At 28.8% G+C, this 22726-nt stretch overlaps 6 protein-coding genes and 1 long non-coding RNA gene across 7 annotated transcripts in view; 4 read left to right on the forward strand and 3 right to left on the reverse strand.

Annotated features, from left to right (window-relative positions):
- LOC118065569 (slit homolog 1 protein-like) overlaps positions 1–2233 on the reverse strand; it is a 28829-nt gene extending 26596 nt beyond the window's left edge. Inside the window, exon 1 of the mRNA XM_035080939.1 lies at positions 1885–2233. The gene's annotated coding sequence lies outside the window, so the exon portion shown is untranslated. The remainder of the gene's footprint in view (positions 1–1884) is intronic.
- A 4595-nt stretch (positions 2234–6828) lies between these two features.
- LOC118065620 (leucine-rich repeat-containing protein 15-like) lies at positions 6829–12384 on the forward strand. Its single transcript, XM_035081032.1, has 3 exons — positions 6829–7032; positions 9619–9996; positions 10062–12384. The coding sequence occupies exons 2-3, from the start codon at positions 9626–9628 to the stop codon at positions 11704–11706; spliced, it is 2016 nt and encodes a 671-aa protein (XP_034936923.1). The 5' UTR covers positions 6829–7032; positions 9619–9625; the 3' UTR covers positions 11707–12384.
- On the reverse strand, positions 12246–13287 carry LOC118065625 (uncharacterized). The gene is made up of 3 exons (XR_004690173.1): positions 13124–13287; positions 12514–12952; positions 12246–12370 (listed from the first exon to the last, which is right to left on the reverse strand). It is a non-coding gene; the product is annotated as an uncharacterized lncRNA (long non-coding RNA).
- Hydr1 (phospholipase Hydr1) lies at positions 12646–16166 on the forward strand. The gene is made up of 7 exons (XM_035081035.1): positions 12646–12900; positions 13645–13814; positions 13901–14111; positions 14181–14293; positions 14847–15081; positions 15139–15304; positions 15365–16166. Exons 1-7 carry the CDS (start codon positions 12799–12801, stop codon positions 15535–15537), a joined length of 1170 nt encoding a protein of 389 aa, XP_034936926.1. The 5' UTR covers positions 12646–12798; the 3' UTR covers positions 15538–16166.
- cyp33 (cyclophilin-33) lies at positions 15544–17560 on the reverse strand. Its single transcript, XM_035081037.1, has 4 exons — positions 17424–17560; positions 16700–16869; positions 16271–16624; positions 15544–15907 (listed from the first exon to the last, which is right to left on the reverse strand). The coding sequence occupies exons 1-4, from the start codon at positions 17452–17454 to the stop codon at positions 15590–15592; spliced, it is 873 nt and encodes a 290-aa protein (XP_034936928.1). The 5' UTR covers positions 17455–17560; the 3' UTR covers positions 15544–15589.
- A 112-nt stretch (positions 17561–17672) lies between these two features.
- Ssadh (succinic semialdehyde dehydrogenase) lies at positions 17673–20405 on the forward strand. Its single transcript, XM_035081033.1, has 2 exons — positions 17673–17808; positions 18471–20405. The coding sequence occupies exon 2, from the start codon at positions 18518–18520 to the stop codon at positions 20030–20032; it is 1515 nt and encodes a 504-aa protein (XP_034936924.1). The 5' UTR covers positions 17673–17808; positions 18471–18517; the 3' UTR covers positions 20033–20405.
- Positions 20406–20608: 203 nt separating this feature from the next.
- Positions 20609–22523, forward strand: LOC118065623 (TBC1 domain family member 12-like). The gene is made up of 2 exons (XM_035081036.1): positions 20609–20942; positions 21014–22523. Exon 2 carries the CDS (start codon positions 21215–21217, stop codon positions 22352–22354), a length of 1140 nt encoding a protein of 379 aa, XP_034936927.1. The 5' UTR covers positions 20609–20942; positions 21014–21214; the 3' UTR covers positions 22355–22523.
- Positions 22524–22726: the final 203 nt, after the last annotated feature.

The following is a 22726-nucleotide window of genomic DNA, read 5'->3' on the forward strand; positions in this document are numbered from 1 at the left end:
TATTCATCTGAAGCAATTGGCTAACATTTGCTCTAGTTAGCTTCTCCAGCGAAAAAATACAAATTTAGACATAAATTTGTGCTTTATGTACCAGCTTAGCTGGCGAATATGGATATATAATGTAGTGATACTAATTTTAATCTTTCGAGTTCTGTTAGCAGTTACAAAGTGCCCTTATCATGTTTAACTTGTTCTACAAACTTTTCTATCGACTTATTAGCAGTCATTTACATTTACTCCATTAGTACAACGGGTTACATTTCATCATGAGCTTTGTTTCAGAGATGTTGTTTGTTTTAGTTTTTGGCTGATGTTAGAATTACTGATCTTGTAATGAAGATAATTGGAAGAGTCTCTACATTTTAATTCTCATCTTATTTGACTACATTAAACAAATGTCTGGATTTGTCAATTAAATGTGAATTTAATTAATTACATTTTTTATCCTGTTTAATTAAAATTGTCTTAATTAAAAGTATTGTTCATTAAAAATAAGAATTTCTTAGAAAGATTGAGTAATTTAATTTCATTTTACTTTATAACTTTTGTATTTACAATAAAATATATAAAAACACTTCAACATAAATTATTTTTATTTTAACTGTATTATCACTTAGCAATGAACAATCATGATTATTAATTGCAATCAATTGAATAAAAATCATAAAGAAACTATCTTTAATATTCTAAAAAATTCACAAATATTTGCATACTCAATATTTTAATACATATAAAAATTTAAGTAAATTATTTGTTATATACATAGAAGTGTGCATAAAACATTCCTCCCATAAAGTGGAATAAAGCATTGATTTTATTTTATTCTCACTAAAACATCATTGTTAAATGATTGAAAACTTTGTCAGCAACAATGTGATTATAAGATAATCTATAAAAATTTTATTATATTGAATAAAAAGGGCTTGTCCATGCGAATATTGGTTTAGTTTTAAAAAAAAAAATTTCAATATAATGATTTATCTACGTACACTCACAAACGTCAAGCCTTTTACTGTGGCTATAAAAATAAAAAATAAAGTTGTAAGTCCTTTGATTCGAGAACACTACAACCGCTTTGCTAAAAATTTTATCAGCAAGAGGTGACCTTGGAAAGCATCGATTGACCTCTCAACAACTTTAACCGGTTGAATCATTTTGAAATATCGACAAACAAATTTTGTTATCAAAAACATTTTCTCCTATCAATGATATGTGAAGGATGGTTTAGTGAAATTGAATTTAAAATTCTTCTCAAAATAAATTGATAAAAGTATTAAAATTTCGATTAACATTAATTAAATTGCTTTTAAGAAAATCACAATTTTTATTTGACTTTTTTATGGGAAGCTTAATTAATCTATCTTATAATCAAATCAATTTGAAGACATATTGGAGATGCATTAATTAAGGTTTGGATAGTGGACGTAGTTAAATCATTTTTAAAATAAGGTTAATTAAAATTCGAATTTACATATGGAAAATGCTAATGTCTTAGCAATCAGAGACTACTTATTATATATAATATCATGAACATTACAATAAAATTAAGAACAGATTTTTGCTATAAAATAATCAATAAATCTCTGCCATAACTTGTGATAGACAAAAAAAAAATCTTTTACTATTCAACATTGCAAATAAAATATATTAAATTGATCATGGTCTAGGCGAAACAACAACAACTATCATATTTTTTAGATGTATTTACAAATAAGATGATCCAACTGTTAATTAAATTAAACAAATCACTCTTCCATGATTATTTAAAAAAATGTTTAATGTTAAAACCAACTTTCAGTTCTCAGGCAATCAACAATATAAAAAAAAATATATATTATAAATAATAAAAAGTACTTATATAAACTCTACTAATCAGATGCATACTTAAGCTGTGGTAATTTAGCTGATTACATCAACGATAGTATGAAGATCTTTTTAAAATGATTGACCAATTCACAAAAGCCATTAGTCTTCATCTGCCATCACTTCTCTACTCCTCCCCCAACCCACACAAAATACTAACACTAATTTTAATCTTCCATCTTGCACGAGTAGTTTTTAAGTATCCTTATCATGTCAAACTTTTCCATCAACTTATTATTCTTCATATTCAGATTGCCTTCATTAGTATCATTTTGCCTTGCCAGGTGACAATAAATTTAAAAATTCAACGTTCCATAAAACATACCATAATTTATAACCCTCCAACTAATGAATAACTTTTCTATCAATCTATCGATTAAACTGTCAAATCATGTTCTTTTACAGCTCTTGATGCAGACATGGAAGTGTTAGTTTTGATATATTTATAGCAAAAGTCTAACATTATTGACTTTTTATTGGAGATAGGAACCTTATAGTATGTTTTATCACCTCTGGTGTATCCACTCTTTAATTATTCTCCACTTTATTTCCATTGAAATATTAAATTTTTACTGTGAAATATTTCAACTTGTCTAATTGTGTTATTTTCAGATATTAAACTCTTATATCTTTTATTTTGATAAAAATTACATCCAACAGATAGAATAGAAGTTGGTGGAATATACGACAGCTCAGTTTTTTCAGCTATATAATAGCTCGACTCTAGCTTCCAACTCTCCAGTTGAAAGAGTAGAGTGTGTAGATACATAATAACACGATCACGAATCACCTTCATTTGAATTCATAAATCAAAGAAACGCCTGCGTTATCTTCTAGCCCACTCCAAGTATAGCTTGCCACATGTATAAACTTGAATAAGTTGAAAACGATGTAAGTAACCATAAACTTTATTTCTCTTGGACTTTGACTGAATACGTGATCCATTCTAATGAGTCACCCAAGTCAATCTGGTTGTAGTTGAACGTTTAACCCCTGCTGTTATTAGATTATAACTCAAACTCAGAAACTGGAAATAAAAAACCGTTTTTTACATTAGACGTATAATAAAACACTCACCATTGATTCAGATTCTTCTATATACTTGATCAAAAATTCGTGAGTGTACATGAGTTATATACAGGGTGAGTTGATGGAATATGGAATACTTTTTTGTCAAGGTTTTTGACCGCTTTGTGACTTGTTTTTCGGATTATAAATGTAACTACTTTTTCTAAAGTGTTGAGGTCTTTGATTATTAATAGAATTTTTTCATTAGTTATCATGATGTACATTGGCTCATTTTTATTATTGCTTTGTGCAAATTTAATCATAATGGAGTGATGATAAATCATGATCAATGAAATAATTAATTTTTAATTCACAGAAATATTGAACAAATTTTGAAAGCAGTGATAGAGATGGACTATTTTTTTTTTTTAATTAATTTGTGAAGATTGTTATTTAATGATGTCGGTATTTTTATTGCTAAAAAAAATGTGAAAAATTCTTTTGGAGTTTTCTTTCTACTCTAGTAGAAAGGGAGAAAAATGTTTTATTTAGATAAAACTTAAAGAGTATTTTCAAGCTTCAGCGCGACCCACAAATTGATCAGTGATGTGTAAGAAAAGAGCAGAAGAAGAAGCTTAGATGTCAGCGGAAAAATTGAAAATCGAGGGATCATTTGACTTTTTCTTAATTTACACCAACTGTTAATTTCTTATTCAAATGCAGCAAATCAGTATTTCTTTTATCTTCTTTTTTTACTTTCTTGTCATTTTTTTTTTCTATAAATCAAAAATAAATTAATTGAATAAAAAAATTAAACTATTTTTATATTTTTATTGATTACAAATTTATTGTAACAAAGTATGAAAAAGCTAGATAATTCTTTATAGACATTATTGATAAATTTTCTATGTCATATAATACCATGCCTCACTACATTTTTCTGAATACAAACAATAGTTACATTTCCATACTAAAAATATCTAGCAAGCTTGAAAAAAAAATATTTTTTAAATATTCGTCACTACTCTCAAATATTTCCCTCCTTTTTTCTATTTATAAATAAAAATATTTTCTGCTTTGCAAATTTACATTTCAAAATTTTGTTATCAACAGTATTCTATTGAAAAAAATTTTTTTTCAGTAATAAAAAAAAGCCTGTCTTCCAATTAGCGGCTTAACATGGCTTTGATCTATTCTCGATTATTATTTAGACTTTAAAAAGGAAATTCACGATTTATTATGAATACATTATAGACAGAGAGTCACTAAACTAATAGGGACATTCTCACCGAGTTGTTCAACAATCGCTCATAGAACCAGGGAGACTAATTGGTACGTTTACTTTATTACATAAAAGAAGAAGTGTACAAAAAAAAAAAATTTACGTATCATACATGTGAATTTTTTAACAATAATGACCAACTTCACTTGCGCAAAGGGGTAGCTAATTTTTCCTCTCATTAAATACTTTGTCCAAATAATTCTCAATGTTTGGAAAAAAAATTCTCTTTTAACTTAAATAAAAAAAAGAAAAAAAAATCACCAATTTTTTGCTAGCGAAATTTTTCACAGGTAAATAAAAATGGCAAATAACAATTTTATTTTTCATAAATGTCGTTTAAAATCTAATATTCGACGATAAACACAACATAATAGCACATAATTAACAAACTAAAATTGAGTTATCATAATGAAACATGGATTTGAAGATGTAGTAGGTTGCTAAATAGGTGCTTGCATAAATCAGATTTACTCCAAAAGTGCAGTTCTTAGTTGCCCAATATAAACACAATGGCATTTTATGCTCGAAGTATAGAGTATTCAATGTTCGTGCAGCTCGATCACCCTATATATAGATAAAATAATAATAGTTATGAAAGGAAGGAAAAATAGAGGAAAGAAAATATGAAAAGGAAGAGGGTGGCGCCAAAGATTATGCACGAGGAGTCTCTCGACCACTTTGGATATATCGCGTCTCGCCAAAAGCTTGGCACGAATCTATCTTCAACCGCATCTACTATACGATGAGAAAAGAAGAGCCGGTTGGCGCCCTTGTTCAAGGGGGGGATTGGCTCCCGTCCCGGCTGCCGCAATTCCACCTCTTTTACCCTTATATTCCCCACTCATAGTTCAACACCCTGCAACCCCCTGAGCGCTTTACTTCCTTCACACGCTTTGAAATAACAAGAAAAAAAATTGATTTTAGTTGAAATTAATGTTTGCATTTTTTGTCATTTTTTTTCAAGTTATAATAACTTATAATAAAACTGCACAGCATGTTTTTACTACTTTACAGAATATGGTTTAGTTGTTTTATCTGCTGAATTACGAGTTTCAGGTTGTATAGCTGCCGGTAATTACACGGAAACACGTCGGCGGATTGACGATCAGCCCCATGATAATCAATCGATTTTTTTCAGTTTTGTTTTTCACGCACTTTCTGCTGCTATGTGTCTCCTGCACACTTTCGATGCGCTCCGATAGTTACGATTAATTAACTCATTGCATGACAATATTCTCTTGAAACCTGCGCAATGCATAAACTCATTGATGGAACTTAATTAATTTAAATAACATTGAATATGGATTGAATTTCTAAGTGAACTTTATTCTAAATTGAAGTGCCATCTTATCTAGATTGACAAGCTTAAAAAAATGTCGAGATATCTCAAATATTGAGCTCGTCATTTCGTGCTCTTTGATTGAGTTTAAAAAAAGACTCGATATATTGATAAAAAAAATCTAGAATCTGAACTGAATATCAGATACTAAAGGTAAATATTTTTTCGCAGTTTTTGGCGGATAAATTTTGAACAAAGCTTCGTTATTCTAAAAGAAACCATTTTTTTTTTCAATAATATGCAATGTATAGTTAAACTCAATCTAATGAGAATCAAAAAAAAATTCTAAAATAATATTTTAGGTGAGTGTAAGAATTTTTGAAAAGTTAATTAAGTAAAAAAAAAGCAACTTTTATAACAAATAAGACAAATAAATAGCCATTAATTGGTTCAATAAAGGCTGACAATTTTTTCCAAGTGTTTATATACTCATTATCCAGTTCTAAGTATTTGATTAACCATTAGTACATTCACCCTACTTCTAAAAAAATTTTAATACAATTACAAGTGCTTTAATGGAATTGGTATTGTAAATAAAATACAAATACTCCAAATTAGTGAATTAATATATTTGTGGGCTTCAGATAAACAGTTGATTGGATACCAGCCAAGACCATTTACTACAAATGAGTTCAAGTAACTTGTAAGAAAAATCGAGTAAAAATGTCAATTTACAACAATGGGAATTCGTTTGAAAAAATGCAGGAAAATTTATGAGGAACTTGAAATATTGTTCGATTTAAAACACACTGGAATTCTGTAAAATATTATCAGATAATTTTGACAATTGAAATCAATAATGTTGAATAGAAAAACATTTTTTTTTGCAACTAATTTATCAATTAATAAATAAAAAATCTATTTTAAATTTAATAAAGATGATTAAATAGTAAATGAGCCGGCAACTTGGCAGAAATAAATTTGTATTATGTCTATATTTTATTTGATGTTAAATCACATTGGACCCTTGAACAATGACAATAATTATCGAAGGTTTCTAATAACAATTTGAATAGCGTGCTAAAGCTCATCCATATACATTTCAGTCTATCTCTCAGTCCGCTCACACTGTTGTACATAAATCGTAGGTTATTATCGCATAAATTGCTATCGTATTTCATTTTTCAAGCTCCAAGAGTATAACGAACTACCCGACATAAGCCAATACATCATCAAACGTGTGTTAGCACACATATGGAGTAAGAATAAAACATAACTCACACAACAGGCAAAATCGGCCGCACAGATTTATTCAAAAAGTCCACGCAATTTAAATTTATCGGCAGTTGGTAATTGATTAAGCGCATGCGTGGATGATTATCCAGTGAGATGCGTGTGTGTGTGCATTGTCTAAAAATTCTATCGCGTTTCTGCCTTGTTGTGACATGAATGCGTTATCGTTGAATCGATGGAAACGCAAGCAATTTAAAATTTCTTATTTGATAAACTGAATGAAATTATTTTACCTTAAAAATAAATTTGAAACATAGGTGTTGGTGGATTAAACGGGTTTCAAATTGACACATGAGAGGATATTCACGTAAGTGTGATTGAACTTGTGAATTCCTATGTCTCATAGAGGTTATTTTTCTAGAATATTACCTTGTGATTATTCGGCTTATTTTTATTCCAATATTTTTTTCGTTTTACAGTAGCTCGTTAATGTAATTAGTGTTTATTATGATCTATGCTCTTATTTTTCTTGACAGGTATTGTCTACCATGAACAAATATTCGATTGATGAATGATGAAAAAAGTTTTTTAGGTCTCAGTGTACCAGTCAAATTCTAAAAAAATGATTGATTAGAAAAGAAAATAAATAAATAAAACAACTTTTATTTTGGTTGACATAATTTTTTTATGTCAATACGCAAGCGTAGTGTATTCGCAATTGGAGCGCGCTTTTTAAATTTATTTGCTATTTTAGTGTAGCAGTTTTGTTCAATAAGAATTCATACATATAATTGGCCAAAAATACAATTATTTAAATGTTATATCAATATTTATATATGTAAAAAAATATTGAATAATAATTTGATTTTTAAAAAATCAAAGTTCGCCATTTGAATTGCTAAATTTTGTAAATTTTTATAAAAATTTCCATAGCCACCGTAGGTTAAAATTTAAATAAATATATTAATAAGAATACTCTGATCGTATGATCTTTTTTAATTTGAAAAATACATTTGTATTTTCAAAGTGACCGTATGAAATTTATGAAGTTAATCAATTTTAATAAAAAATACAGCATAATTAGTTTGAAGCTGTATCAGGTTGACACTATTTTTCTATGATAATGTGCATGCGTATTTTACTTAACATTAAAGTGCGTTATTAAAATAACTCTATATTATAACTACTTAGTTCTATTTTTTGTACTCTTAAAAATTTATTTTTAATATTAAACTACCTCCAAAAAAACGTTTCAAAGTATTAAATAGTACGCATTAACAGTCAGAAAGTTATAAATCAAACCAGGTATCTTTTTTGGAGTTTCCTGTATCCAATGAATATCTACAAGAATTAGACCTTTATCATGATGGATCATATTCAAAAGTCAATGAATAATCTATTAATTTAATTATACTTACCTACACCACTAATTGCTATTTTTAAATTATTACTCAGAGTTATTTTTTTTTTTTTTTTAATACAACGCAATAAAGTATTGTACTGAAAATATTAATTATTCATACTTCAATGTGAGTAAAAATACACATCTTACATTTGTTTCTTTATATTTTATATTATTTATTTATCCGGAAAAATAAGTGTAACTTTTGTGAGTGATTTAGAATTATTAAGTTAAGATGTTTGTGAATTTTCAACTATTTGTCGTCGGCCTTAATTCCGGTAATATATTTTATTTTATTGCTTAACTATTCAAATATTGACAATTTCATTTGAGAAAAAAAATCGATAAAAATTTACTATCGAATTATTGTGTTACAAATAAACAAGGGAACTACGTTGCTTGCAGGTATTGTTAAGGAAATCTTATAAATCAATTCAAAATGTTTTTCTTTGTTTACCTAAACCTTAAGAAGGCATTTTAAAGTGTCATACGTCATGTTTAGGCCTACAGCAACTGGTCCTTACGTCCAGAAAAAGATTAATAGAATTTTTTTTCTTTCTTTTCTCTGTTCAAAAAGCCTATTCTTAAAGTCAAGTCATTTGTTCCGCTCTGGCTTCCACTCACTATTGAGTCTTTACATCCCCTACAAACTTATACGTTGTCGAGATCATGAGATTTTTTCTCTCCATATAAAGAGAAAAAATCAGTACAAAACAAATGCGAAAATCAAATAAAAAAATAGTTATAAAAAAAACGATTATAATAAATTTTTTAACCACGGAAATAAATTTGAAACGGAATGCAAATTTACCATTCGGAGTAAACTTAGAAATTCTAGGAAATAGAAAGAAGATTCTGAATAGAAGAAATGGCGCCAAAGGCGGAGCCGACAGCCGTAGAGTAGACTACAATAAAAGTAAAGGAACAAAAAAGATAGTATGAGATATATGAGATTCTCAGATTTTCTAGTGTAGATGGCAATAACCGAACACTCGAATCTGTCAAGCGTGTAATACAGTCGAGAACAAATTGAAAAAGACGCATGTATTGCCAAAAAAGTTTTTCGTTTATGACTATCTTTTTTACATACTGATAAAAAATTATTAATCTAGCAATGCACTACTATTTTTGATATCGATAAAAATTTACATAATATTATGTATTGAATACATTTATCTTGAAAATGATTTTATTAATATGATGTTTTATTCACATTTTGCTCAATAATTATCATGTCTGAATTACTACTGTCTAAATGAATTAAAATAAATACTTTCCAACATTTTTCTATCTCTTTAAATTAAGTAATGATATTGTTATAATTTAAAGTAATTAAAATTCACATAAATCTTGGCTTCAAAATTCAATTATAATATTTGCAAATAATTTGCGTTAAATTCAACCAGTACTAATACCTGATTAAATGATAATATTAATTTTGTTGGTACAGTATACATAGGATTACCATAAAGAAATACATTACCTTATTTAATTCCAAAGAAAAACATTTACAATAATTAATATTCCATTAATAATATTTTTCAATTCTAGATTAACCATGTTAAAAATCATTTGGATATTCTCAAGTATATTACTTGGTCTTAATGGTGAGGTACTAGAAGAACAAGCCTGTCCAGTTGACTGTGAATGCTATTACTCTCGTATTAATTGGGTAACGGATTGTTCTGAGAGTAATTTAACTAGCATTCCTTATGATGAATTAAGTCTGATGGTCTATACATTAGACATGAATGGAAACAAAGTCATTAATTTAGGCACCTTCCCACAAGATATTAAGCTACGACGGCTCCAAATAGCTCACAATAAAATTAATCAATTGAATTATGAGGCTTTTGCTGGATTATATCATCTCATAGACGCTGATTTTTCGTCTAATAATATCACTAAAATAGATCCCGAAGCATTCAAGTAAGTATTAATTAAGAGAATTCAGTATTCAGTCCATTTACTAATTTTTTGTTCCCTTTATACAGAGACAGTCGAGGTTTAATCACCCTAGAGTTGCAGAATAATCCTCTGGATGAAGTCCAAGGACAGTTTCTTAACTGTAGGGGTCTATTGTACCTCAATTTAAGTAGTTGTGGTATTCGTCATATGAACGAGGATTTTTTCTCCAATACAACTACGTTGATAACTTTGGATTTATCTTACAATCCATTAGAGACGTTGGATCCCGGACCTTTCCAACATCTAAAGAACTTGGAGCACTTAAATCTAAACAACTGTAACATTACCCATATTTCACCCAAGACATTTTCCAATCTGGAAAATTTGCGTACGCTATTCTTAGCTAATAATAACCTCAAGTCTATCAGTTGGACCAGTATTTTAGCACAGTTAATTCGCCTGAATCATCTAGATATAGAAAATACAGGAACAACAAATCTACCAAGAGACACATTTGCTAATAATCATTATCTTCGTCATCTGGTACTGGCCAATAATCAACTTCATCACCTAGATGTAACGAATACTCTTGGTCATAATCTTCACAATCTTTATACATTAGATTTATCAAACTGTGCCCTTCAAGATCGCTTGCCTGAAGATGTTTTTAATAATGCCAGTAATTTGAGAATATTAAATTTAAGTGGAAATCCTATGTTTGCTAGTGATTTAACAGCAGTATTAAGACATATTCCACAACTAAGGAAATTGTCTCTGAGTAATTGTAGTCTTCGAAGACTTCCAGATGCTTTTGATGCTTTAGAAAACCTTCAGGAGCTTGATATTTCGCATAACCCCTTATCAGATGCGTTTGTTAAGCTTTTAAAACCACTCACTCAACTGGAATACCTTGATATGTCTTACTGCAGTTTAGGTCATGTTGGCAATAACACTCTTGCCCAAATGACGGACCTTAAAAAGCTCATATTAAGTGGAAACAACCTTCATAATCTTGAGCAAAATCTCTTTAGGAACTTAACTAGGTTGGAAAGTTTGGATTTAAGCAACTGCAATCTTACCACTCCATTGGATCCTAAAGTATTTGGTTCAGATAGAATTTATTCGAGTATTATCGAACTCAAGCTGAGTGGAAATCCTTTAACTATTCCGAAAGAAGGTCCTTTACTTCCTAAACAATTATTGAGTGTTGAAACGATTGATTTAAGTAATTGTAACATTACTACACTTAATGAAAACATTTTTTCTAATAATAAAAACCTTACACAATTAAATCTCTCTGGCAATAAATTATCCAGAGTTGAAGATTTAGCTTTTCTGAAAAAACTTCGAAGATTGCAACGCTTAGATTTAAGTAATAACAATCTTACAACGATTCACAAAGGAGTCTTTGAACAGAATAAACATTTAACTACTCTGAACCTCGCTGGAAACCCATTTGTCTGTAATTGTTCTATCGCTGAGATGTGGAGTTGGGCTGCACGTGAAAAGAATGATCTTGGGCTGTTGGTTGGTAGCCAGACATCTGACTTTACTACGAGTGCAACTAAATTGAAAAAATCTCTTGCTTGCTTATACCAACCTGATGTTCATAGTGCAGTTTTAGATGAGAATAATTTAGACGTCAAAAAACTACAAAGGAAACATGATCGTACACCACATCGTACTTGGGCAAAGTACGTAAGAGAAACTAATTGCGATAAGAAATTATGATATGCGGATGCCAATCAGCATCAAGAACTCCAACAATATCAAGACAGTTTTGATAATATTCGAACAGAACTTTAGGAAAACTATGTCTAATCATTTTCATTAAAGATAAGTTTTGTTAAATTGTGCTAAGTTTTTTGATTTACTATCTATATTTTCGGATTAAATAATTTCATTATTCTAGTCTTGATATTTTTGGATGCTGATTGGCAGTTGTTGAAAAATAACTCATGTTGATATTTTGTAAACTTTATTTTTTACACTTTACTTCTTGAAAATCGTACTTAAGAATATTATTAATGTACTCGTTCATTCGAGTATCAATATTGGTCTGATTAGTAAAAGACTTTTGCTACTTAATGTCTTCATATATGTATGAGATTAAATGATGAACAAACGAAGAATAAAAAAAATATCTCTAGATGAAAGTTATTAATGCCAAAGTATATTTGTATATGATGAACAATGAATAATCACAAAAATATTATAAATTCATGTAATTTTTCATTCTCTTTTGTTCATACAATGTTTTATATTGTATTATTTTATCACTCATAATCTTACGTACTTATAAAGTATTTATTTATATACACACCAGGATGTTATTTGAGAAAGTTCACGTTCAATATTCAATGTCATTATCATTGTGGAAAAGGTGAATAAAAATCTATAAAAATAAAATATAGTATTATTTTTGAAAAATCATTCTATACCTTATCAATTTGTTATCATTTGTTGTATTATATATCTAAGATTATATAATTTCTACAATTCGATACATATAGCGTATAATGAGGTAGAGATACATACTGCAAACTGCATACAGAGAATAGTAGTATACACGTATTCAACTTTTAAATGTCGGGAGATTTTATATAAACATGGCCTATGTACTCTCCCACGTTCTAATCGACCATTCAATCATAAGTTGGTTATTTTTTGCTTTAGTTGGTGAACGACTCGTGCCCGGTGAAGTCATGATATCGTAGAGATGCCGGATATTTAATACCGAATCAGCTAAAGTGAATTGTTTTTCTTTTTTATCTAGGATAAAATTGTTATCATTATTAATTATTTATTATAAAAGTGTTAAAAATGTTGTCATATTTTGCTGATGCTTTTGAATTACCCAAAATGTACTTCTTTGTATTATTTATGATTGGTTTCTACATGTATTACATCTTCGAAGTAGTCAAGGTAATAATGAGTTCACTCCTAAGGTTCAACGATTCACCCTGATAAAGTGAAGCTGTAATAATATTAATATTCATGCTTGAATTAAAAAATAATCACGTTGAAAAGGATAATCTATCAACAAAGTAACGATGACATAAAATTGTAACATTTGATTTCTCATTTATTTTTTAACTTTTATTGTATTAGGTTATTCTGATGTGATAGATAAAAATTGACACTTTACTTTTATTAGTGAACTGATCGATTTGACCTCGACCGTTTAAACTGACTTCTTGAAAATCACACACACACACAGAAATGACAAAAGTTTATTTGTTACTTTTCATTTTTTTAAATTTAAGTTAATGGTAAATTAATTGGCTCGAAAAACCGGTAATTTGTCTTTCATACTGCATTAGGGTAAAACTATTGATTGAAACCGATATTACATAAAGGTATATTTTGGTTCATGATAAATATAATTATAGAAAAATAAAATAAGTGCAAAATACATAGAAAAAAAATTTATTATCAATAATAATGTATTTATAAGTGAACCACATGAATTTTCATCATCTGAAACATTTTTGTATTTAACTGGAATTAATATTCATAACTTAAAATTCCGCTATCAGTTGAAAATTATTATTTTTTTATCAAAGAACAGTAAATTTAATTCACATATCATTAATTTATTAATACTAAACGGCTTGATAGTTTTTAGTCCTTAATTTAGCTTATTTTATTAAATTAATTATGTCTTAGGCTCCACAGTTGGTTTGTGCTCAGGGTGATTTTCGTAAACTTATAGAAGAAAATATTGATATGATCAATAAAAAATATTGGCCAACACCGTGGTGCTTTGAATCGCGTGCACAAACAATTATAGCAAGCTTTTTACGTGGAAAACTAATTCCCGACGTAGAATATCGTAGGTAAATATCTAAATAATTATTATACAACTTCCTATGTATTACTGTGCATATTAAAAAATGCAAAAATGATAAAAATATTTTTTTAGAGAGCTTCTAACATTAGCTGATGGAGGGCAAGTTGCTTTAGATTGGGCAGATGATCATTGTAATTCATCATCTCCAATTGTGATTATTTTACCAGGATTAACAGGAGCTAGTCAAGCGGATTACATAAAATGTCTTGTTTCTGGAGCCAGAGATATTGGTATCAGATGCGTGATTTTTAACAATAGGGGTCTTGGAGGTGTTGCTCTAAAGGTATACTTTTATAACTGAAAAAAATTTTATTGATGATAATTTAAAAAAATGACCACTTATTTATTACAGACACCACGTGCATATTGTGCAGCTAACTGTGATGATTTTACGGAAGTATTAGATCATGTTAGAAAATCACATCCTAATGTACCAATCGGTGCCACAGGCATTTCTATGGGAGGGTATGATGACCTACTAAATGATTTCATTTTGTAAAAAAAAAATAGTCATTATTAATGCTTTGTGCTGGTTTAGATTGCTAATTTTTTTTTAATTTTATTCTATCAAAATTTATTGATACAAAAATAGTATTTCTGCATAAGTCAATTGGATAATAATTGAAAATTGATTACAAAGGGTCTGCGTGGAATTAAATGCTAATTTTTAATTGTTTCAACAATTTTCAGAGTATTTGTAAATATAATAGATTCATTGATTTTATTCAAAGTAATGTAAGACCCTGTTAATTTTAATAGTATTAGTATAACTGTATTATTGAGTTAGTCGTATAACGACATTCATATTTTTATGTTTATTGCTTTTCATTAATAGTTGCCTTGACAAAAGGTCTTAATTTAAAAAAATAATCTTCTATTGTTGTCTATCATTGACCTGACACTGCAGTAATTTTAATTCTAAACTCATGTACTCAGATAATTAAGCAATTTTATTCAAGTATGATTGAAGTTACTTTAAATCTATTAAATTAATTTAATCCATGAACTTTTTTTTCAGATTAGTTTTAGGAAATTATTTAGCCAAAAATGGCGAAATTGCTGCACAAAAGTTAAAAGCTGCATTTATTCTTTCCACACCATGGAATGTTTTTAAAGGTCTTGAGAATATTGAAAGTGGAATAAATATTTTATTAAATCGTTATTTAGCTGAAGAACTTTCTAAAGTTGTTCAGAAAATGCATTATTCGAAAAAGTCCGGTGTATTTGATAAAGATTTAACGGAAGCTTTTAAAGTAAGTTGCCAAGAAAATTATAAAAATATAAAAGTTAACGTTAATTTAATTTTCTAGAGTAAAACACTAAGAGAATTTGATGCTGCATTTACTACGAAGCACTTTGGATATCGAGACGTCTACGATTACTATGAAAATGCAACGTTGCACAACAAATTACATCTTATTGAAGTTCCAGTACTTTGCCTAAACGCAGCCGATGATCCATTCCAACCTCTTGAAGGTGAATACAAAAAAGTGAAATAAAATTTATCAAATAATCAATCATTTATATTTTTTTTAGCAATACCGCTTCAAGAAGCTAGTAAATATGAAAATATTGCATTTGTAATTACAAAACGTGGTGGTCATATTGGGTTTCTAGAAGGTCTTTGGCCAACTCAACAAGAGCAGTACATGACAAAATTATTTAAGCAATATTTTCACATTATGCTGATGAACAAAAAGAATGAATAGCTCATATTAAAATGGAATAAATACTTTATCTATTTATAAAAAATATACAAAATTATGTTAATTCGCCACAGGAACTTATTACAACTTTTTGAGAAGTTTGTCCACTTTTGCTTCCAAATTTTTCCATTTTCTTCAGTATATCTAGACCACTTAAAACATGACCAAACACTACATGTTTATTGTCTAACCAATCAGTTCGTGCAGTACACAAAAAGAATTGTGAGCCATTTGTGTTTGGTCCAGAATTAGCCATCGATAGTATACCGGGTCCAGTGTGTTTTAGCTCAAAATTCTCGTCATCGAATTTATTACCATAGATCGATTTACCTCCAGTTCCATTATGATTAGTGAAGTCTCCTCCTTGACACATCTGTTATTAAATATGTAAGGAAATTTTTCTGAACCAAGGATAACTTACTTTTTGTTATTTTATTCATAGGCATAAATTACTAAAAAGTAACCAAAGCCTTTTCTATTACTGAAAGAAATGTAATAACTCTAAAAAAGTGAGATCTATTTAACAATTAAATAAATAAACAATTAAGATTAAAAATGATAATACCAATAGAGCAGTACAAAGATCGCTGTAATTTTTTGTTGTAAATGAAAATTAAAATTTTTTATTACGAGTTGTTATTTGTTGTGAGTTTTAATTTTCTTTTTTCTTAAAAAAAGTGATGAAAGATCCTAAATAAGTTTACTTACTATGTAAGAGATATTTTATAAAGGATACAAAATCTGGAATAATTCGATGAAATATGCTTCCTTTATATCCATAACCTTTCTCATGTGTACACAGGCATCGAAAATTTTCTGCTGTTTTAGGAACGATATCAGCACGTAGCATCATAATAATGCGTCCTAATTCGTGTTTACCAACCGTAATATCAAAATAAACTTGTGGATTTCGTTTTTCTTTTACGACCACTGGTATATCAGACTTGCCATCTTCCTTATTTAAAGTTTCTCCAGCATGCTCTTGTAACCAGGCATCATCAGCCCATACAGGTTTTGATGATCCTTCCTTAATCCTCTGAGGCTTTGCTATATTTACTCTTATCGTTCGTCCAAACAACTCAGAATCATTCTACAAAGAAAAATTTCAGTTATTTTTCGATTATCCATTTTTGAATTTAAAATAATAAGTAAACGTGTAATGAACCATATTATCAATAGCAGCCAATGCATCCTCAGCCAACTCAAACTCGATAAAGGCAAACCCTCGATGCTTTTCCGATTCATAATCAAGAGGGATCTGAACATCAATTACTTCTCCAAATGGAATAAATGCAGCATGAAGAATTTTTTCATCAACTTCCTCTGCTAAACCACCTGAAAGAGTACAGATTACGCGTTATGTTAAGTCATAACAGTATAGCTTTTTCCTATTGTTGAGTCGTTAAATAAAATTTTTGTTCTTATGAAGCTACGAAGGGAGTAAGTAATAATAATGCAGCAGTATAAAAGAATAATATATATAAAAAAGCTATCAAAATACTACAATAAGTAAACCGGGTTTTAAAACTGTCTATAAAAATTGTTAGCAAATTTGAAATGATTTCACTGCTCCTCAAAAGTTACAACTGTACGATGTTCATATTATGAGGCTGAAAACACCACAAAATTACTTAAAAGTAATAAAGTCAACTAAAACAAAAAAGTTATTTCCAAAAAAAAAAATTGTAAACTGATGATAATATTTGTAAAGATTTCAAAATATTAGAAAATTATTTCAATATTGTTTAAAGTTAAACTTAGATATATAACCTTTATAATTGCAGTTTCAATTTTAAATAACCGGATAAAAAATTTTATTTATTATTTTGATCAAAATAGGAGGTTATGTTTTTGGAGTGTAAACAAATTTAATTTAATTTCTACATTACCAACATATATAGTCCGTTTTGTGTTATTCATCTTAATAATTTCGATTGTTTATAATATTCACAATTAATTAATTAAAACAAATTGTTTGATAACAATGTAACGATAATTTATTTGACTTTTAATCATGCACCAATGTCATCAACAGCGTTGTGTGTCACAACACAAATGACCGATTACAGAATTTAATCATCAACACAATGTTAGTCTGTCAGAATCAGCGTAAAGATTTTATTCTCCTTCTGCCCCTTGTATCCGAGATTTTATTTAATTGATGATTACACTATCAGGAACATTACAAACGACAGAAGTGAACTGAAAAGAGTACAGCTAGGGGTACTGTGTGAATTGCTGTTCTTCAAACGTATTTTTGCCGCATTGTTAAAGGTTAGAATCTCCATTTTTAAATACCTTCATCAATGAAATACTCCAAATAAAAACAAAAAATTTTTTAATGACTTACTTCTTAACAATTGAAAAATTTATTAAAATTTTTTTTCACACCCATAATTATTTCATAGTCATAAATTAATTAACAGCTTCAATTAACTTATTGCAATAAATTAACCATATGCTGGTAGTATTAAATATAATACAACAAAATATCATTTACTTTATAGATACTAATATAAATTATCAACAGTTAAAAAATCCATCAATTTCAATTTATAAAACGAGTCACTAGAAAATTTTCAATTTCCGGATGAATGTTTGCGATGCAAATATACTTTTATTGAACTGCCATCACTCTTAAAATACTAGAGACTAGAATATTGATCTGAATATTGCACCAATTTTGTTCACAAATCCTATTATTATTGAAGCAAACATTCATGTCTATGTTATAAATATTTTTCAATTAAATTATTTTAAAAATACTGGTAATGATGGACTAAGACTCTTGCTTGTATCATTGTTTAAACATTGAAATGTATACTTCATACGCTACTTATTTATTTAAGCTTTGACTAAGAAAAAAACATTGTTTTATCAACTTGAACGTAACAATTTACCCAATATTTATGAACTAACAATCGTTTTTATTCCAGGTTACTAACAAAACAAATCAGTAAAATCAGAAACAACTAGTCATAAAATGTTAACTTCAAAGAGATTTTTAATACATTTCAAACACGCACAAATTATTCGCAACATGAGTCTTTTGAAAAATATGGGTTATATAAATGGTAAATGGGTACCAGCAATGAGTGGTGTTAAGTTCGATGTTTTGAATCCTGTAAACCAGTCAGTAATAGCACAAGTACCGGATATGAATGTAGAAGACACAAAATTAGCCATAGATGCGGCTTCAAAAGCTTTTAAAACATTCAGCAAGACTACAGCTAAAGAACGGAGTGATTTATTACGTTCTTGGTATAATTTAATGGTAAAACATTCTGAAGAGTTAGCAGAAATACTTACTAAAGAAAATGGAAAATCATTAGCAGAGTCCAGAGCTGAAATAAAATATGGCAATTCATTTGTTGAATGGTTCTCTGAAGAAGCGAGACGAATCAATGGAGAAATACTTCCAGCTCCATTATCAAATCGTAAACTGATGATTTTGAAACAACCAGCCGGCGTTTCTGCTTTAATAACTCCATGGAATTTTCCTCATGCAATGATAACTCGTAAAGCCGGAGCAGCAATAGCTGCTGGATGCACCTGTGTTATCAAACCATCAGAGGATACTCCACTTACAGCATTAGCATTGATTAAGCTAGCAGAAGAAGCAGGATTCCCGGCCGGTGTATTAAATGTTATTACTACTAATACAGTAAATTCACCATCTGTTGGAAAAGCCATTTGTGATGATGCTCGAGTCCGGGTGTTATCTTTCACAGGCTCTACAGCAGTTGGAAAAATTTTATACAATCAATGTGCTTCCACTATGAAAAAATTAAGTTTAGAGCTAGGCGGGAATGCACCTTTCATCGTTTTTAACTCAGCTAAAATTGATTTAGCTATTAATGGAGCGATGGTTTGTAAGTTCCGTAATACTGGACAAACTTGTGTATCCGCTAATAGATTTTACGTACAAAATAAAGTCTTCCAAGAATTCGTAGATAAGTTTATAGAGAAAATAAGCCGTGATATTAAGTTAGGTGATGGTCTGCAAACAGGAATAACTCATGGACCTTTGATCAAAGCAAGTCAAATACAAATGGTTGAACATTTAGTTGAAGATGCAGTAGCGAAAGGAGCTAAATTACACTGTGGTGGGAAGAAATTAGACACTTTAGGACCATTATTCTATGCTCCTACAGTATTGACTGGTGTCACTAAAGACATGGATATTTATCATAAAGAAATATTTGGCCCAGTTGCTGTGATACATCAATTCGAACATGAAGACCAAGTTTTGGATGATGCCAATAGTACAAATGTTGGATTAGCAGGATATTTCTTCTCTGAAGATTTATCTCAAATATTCCGAGTTGCCCATAAAATGGAAGTTGGTATGATTGGAGTCAATGAAGGATTAATTTCTTGTGCAGAAGCAGCTTTTGGTGGTGTCAAAGAATCAGGCTTAGGTAGAGAAGGCTCCAAGCATGGCATTGATGATTACATAGATATGAAATACGTATGCATTGGCAATCTTGATCTTTAAATTAATTATTTGCGATACAAATACACCAGAATTATCTGATTGACAATATAATTGCAAATCAAAGATAATAATTCCTTGCGATAATATTATCATAAGATTTATATCAGAAATATGTGAGTATTTTTAGAAATATCTACTTTTCAACTGAAAAATATGTATGACGTATATAAATTATTATATACTTGATAAATAATTGTTAAAAATGTCAAGTTACAATCATATCCAACTAAGACTTATGTAATATTCAATTTTTACATAATGTATCATTTGCTCAATAATGTTGTTTATTTTTGTTTAAAATAGTTAAATTCATTATATTTTGATGAAAAAACATATTACATAAATCCACCGTAAACAATGTGCCATTTTAAGACTAGTCTTAACAAATGAATTCTTTTTCCTTTGATGATTGTAAAAACTTGAAATACAATCCATAAAAATATTATGGAATTTCTGATGAGAATAAAAGAATATTAAAAAACTAAAATATTGCAGTAAAATAAATTCTATATAGTTTAAAAATATTATTTTGTTATAAAACATCAATATCTCTGATCGAAATTTAAATTGAATATAGGATTTTTCAGTATTTAATGATAATTTCTTTTGTTTTTTTTCTTTTAAAACAATTAAACATAATCAATATTCACAGAAAGAAAGATTCTACAATTGTTTAATAAATTTTTCCTGCATTATTTTAATCTACTGAAGATGGTAATTGCGTTAACGTCATGTGGTAATAAAAGAGAATGTGTGTTTCTTCTCTTACGTACTGTTGCGTACATAGGATGTGAGCCTGTGAACTGTAAATCTGGTAAATTAGGTCATCTGACATAGTTTTCAACTTCAGTTATGTTGTTTTATAATTTTTTGTCCATTTAATAACAATAATTATCATCGACAATGACACGTAATTATTTTTTCTTACATAACTTCTAATTATATTTCTACTGATGAGTAATAAATTTTTATTTTTTCTAGATTCAATAAACACTAACTCCAAGAAAACTAAAATTAACCTCAACTTTATCACAGTCAATACATAAACAGTTTGAATACACAACTTAAAATTTCTGTAAATAGTTTAATTTCTATTTTTAAAGTAAACATAAATTACTAAACGTATTTATGAAAGCTCACATTAGCAAATGACAGTGTAATAACGTGAGAAAATATGAAATTATGTTTGACAAGTCAGATGATGAGAATTCATCAGGTGTAAATTTTATAAAAAGTATATTTTCGCCACGTCGAAATAATTTATTAACGGATAAAATTGGTGGAAGTTTAGGACTAATTCAAGAATCAAGACCATCAAATTTGCCGGCCAAAAATCCAACTGAAGAAGACTCACATCGCAAGCAGCATGAAGCTATCGTTGAGGCCATTAAAAGACGTGAAATACGAGAACTACAGAAGCTTAAAAAAGAAAGAGAGTTGAGACGTAAAGAGGAAGAGAAACTGACATCTGATCTACAAATATGGTGCAATCGTATCTTACCAAATTTTAAAATACTCCGAAATACTCGAGAAGTTCATGAGTTATGGTGGCGAGGCTTGCCATCTGCTATCAGAGGCAGAGTTTGGAGATTAGGAATAAATAATAATCTGAACATTACTCAAAAAGTATATGAAGAGTGTCTTAAGAAATTAGAAGATAATCCCAATGAATTAATTGCCATAAAGCTTGATGTATCACGGACATTCCCAACTCTACGTGTTTTTCAAGATGATGGTCCTCTTTTTGAATCTCTTTACAGTATTTTAGGAGCATATTGTGTTTTTAAGCCCGATATAGGGTATGTTCAAGGCATGAGTTTCATTGGTGCTATTTTAATTCTCAACATGGAGCCTAATGATGCTTTTATTTGTTTAGCAAATTTATTAAACAGTCCATGTCATAATGCTGCATACTCATTGAATCAAGACAGAATGAATATTTATTACAGAGTTTATAATGAATTGTTATTATTGAATTTTCCAAAAATTCATTCTCATTTTTTATCCAATGGATTGACACCGGATTTTTATTTATTAGATTGGTTATTTACTATATATGCAAAAGCAATGCCATTAGATGTTGCAAGTCGTATATGGGATATTTTTATTCGTGATGGTGATGAATTTTTATTTAGAACAGCATTAGGAATTATGCATCTTTATCATGATCAATTGTTAACTATGGATTTTATTCATACTGCTCAATTTCTTATTAAATTACCCGATAATTTACAAGCAAATATTTTATTTGATAGTATCAATCGTGTAACGATGAAAATTAGTAATTCTACCTTCGAACAAATGGTTTTAAGTGTGCTATGAATATTGTGTATGTGAAAATGTGAGAATGAAATTCGTATTTAATACTCAATATTTTTTTAATCAATGTAAGAAACGATATGTTGTAAATGTCTTATGCAAAAGATCAATTTATTCTTTACGATCAAATTTTCATTTATTTAAAGAAAAAAGACAAAATATATATTTTTATTGTAAAATACAGAGAAGTTCATAATTATTATTATAGATAATTAAATATTTTTTAAACAAACCTTTAATTGTTCATTCAAAGTTTAATTACACAGAACATAATTATTTAATTACTTTAAAAACTAAATAAATATATTTTTTTATTTTTTTAGAAACGTGTAAGTATTCACTTTTGTTGTGTTACTTCAAGTTATACCGGTCGAC

The sequence above is a fragment of the Chelonus insularis genome, unplaced genomic scaffold (genome assembly GCF_013357705.1).
Source record: "Chelonus insularis isolate UGA/USDA-ARS -01 unplaced genomic scaffold, ASM1335770v1 contig_317_pilon, whole genome shotgun sequence".
NCBI lineage: Eukaryota > Metazoa > Arthropoda > Insecta > Hymenoptera > Braconidae > Chelonus > Chelonus insularis.

Coding starts and splice junctions, on each gene's coding strand:
- LOC118065620 (XM_035081032.1), top strand. CDS start 9,626: ATGTTAAAAATCATTTGGATATTCTCAAGTATATTACTTGGTCTTAAT. Junction 9,997..10,061: donor ATAGATCCCGAAGCATTCAA/GTAAGTATTAAT, acceptor CCCTTTATACAG/AGACAGTCGAGGTTTAATCA.
- Hydr1 (XM_035081035.1), top strand. CDS start 12,799: ATGTTGTCATATTTTGCTGATGCTTTTGAATTACCCAAAATGTACTTC. Junction 12,901..13,644: donor ACATCTTCGAAGTAGTCAAG/GTAATAATGAGT, acceptor ATTATGTCTTAG/GCTCCACAGTTGGTTTGTGC. Junction 15,082..15,138: donor ATTTAACGGAAGCTTTTAAA/GTAAGTTGCCAA, acceptor TTAATTTTCTAG/AGTAAAACACTAAGAGAATT.
- cyp33 (XM_035081037.1), bottom strand. CDS start 17,454: ATGAATAACACAAAACGGACTATATATGTTG. Junction 16,870..17,423: donor AAAACGGACTATATATGTTG/GTAATGTAGAAA, acceptor GTACTCTTTCAG/GTGGTTTAGCAGAGGAAGTT. Junction 15,908..16,270: donor ATCGAATTATTCCAGATTTT/GTATCCTTTATA, acceptor ATTTAATAACAG/ATGTGTCAAGGAGGAGACTT.
- Ssadh (XM_035081033.1), top strand. CDS start 18,518: ATGTTAACTTCAAAGAGATTTTTAATACATTTCAAACACGCACAAATT.
- LOC118065623 (XM_035081036.1), top strand. CDS start 21,215: ATGTTTGACAAGTCAGATGATGAGAATTCATCAGGTGTAAATTTTATA.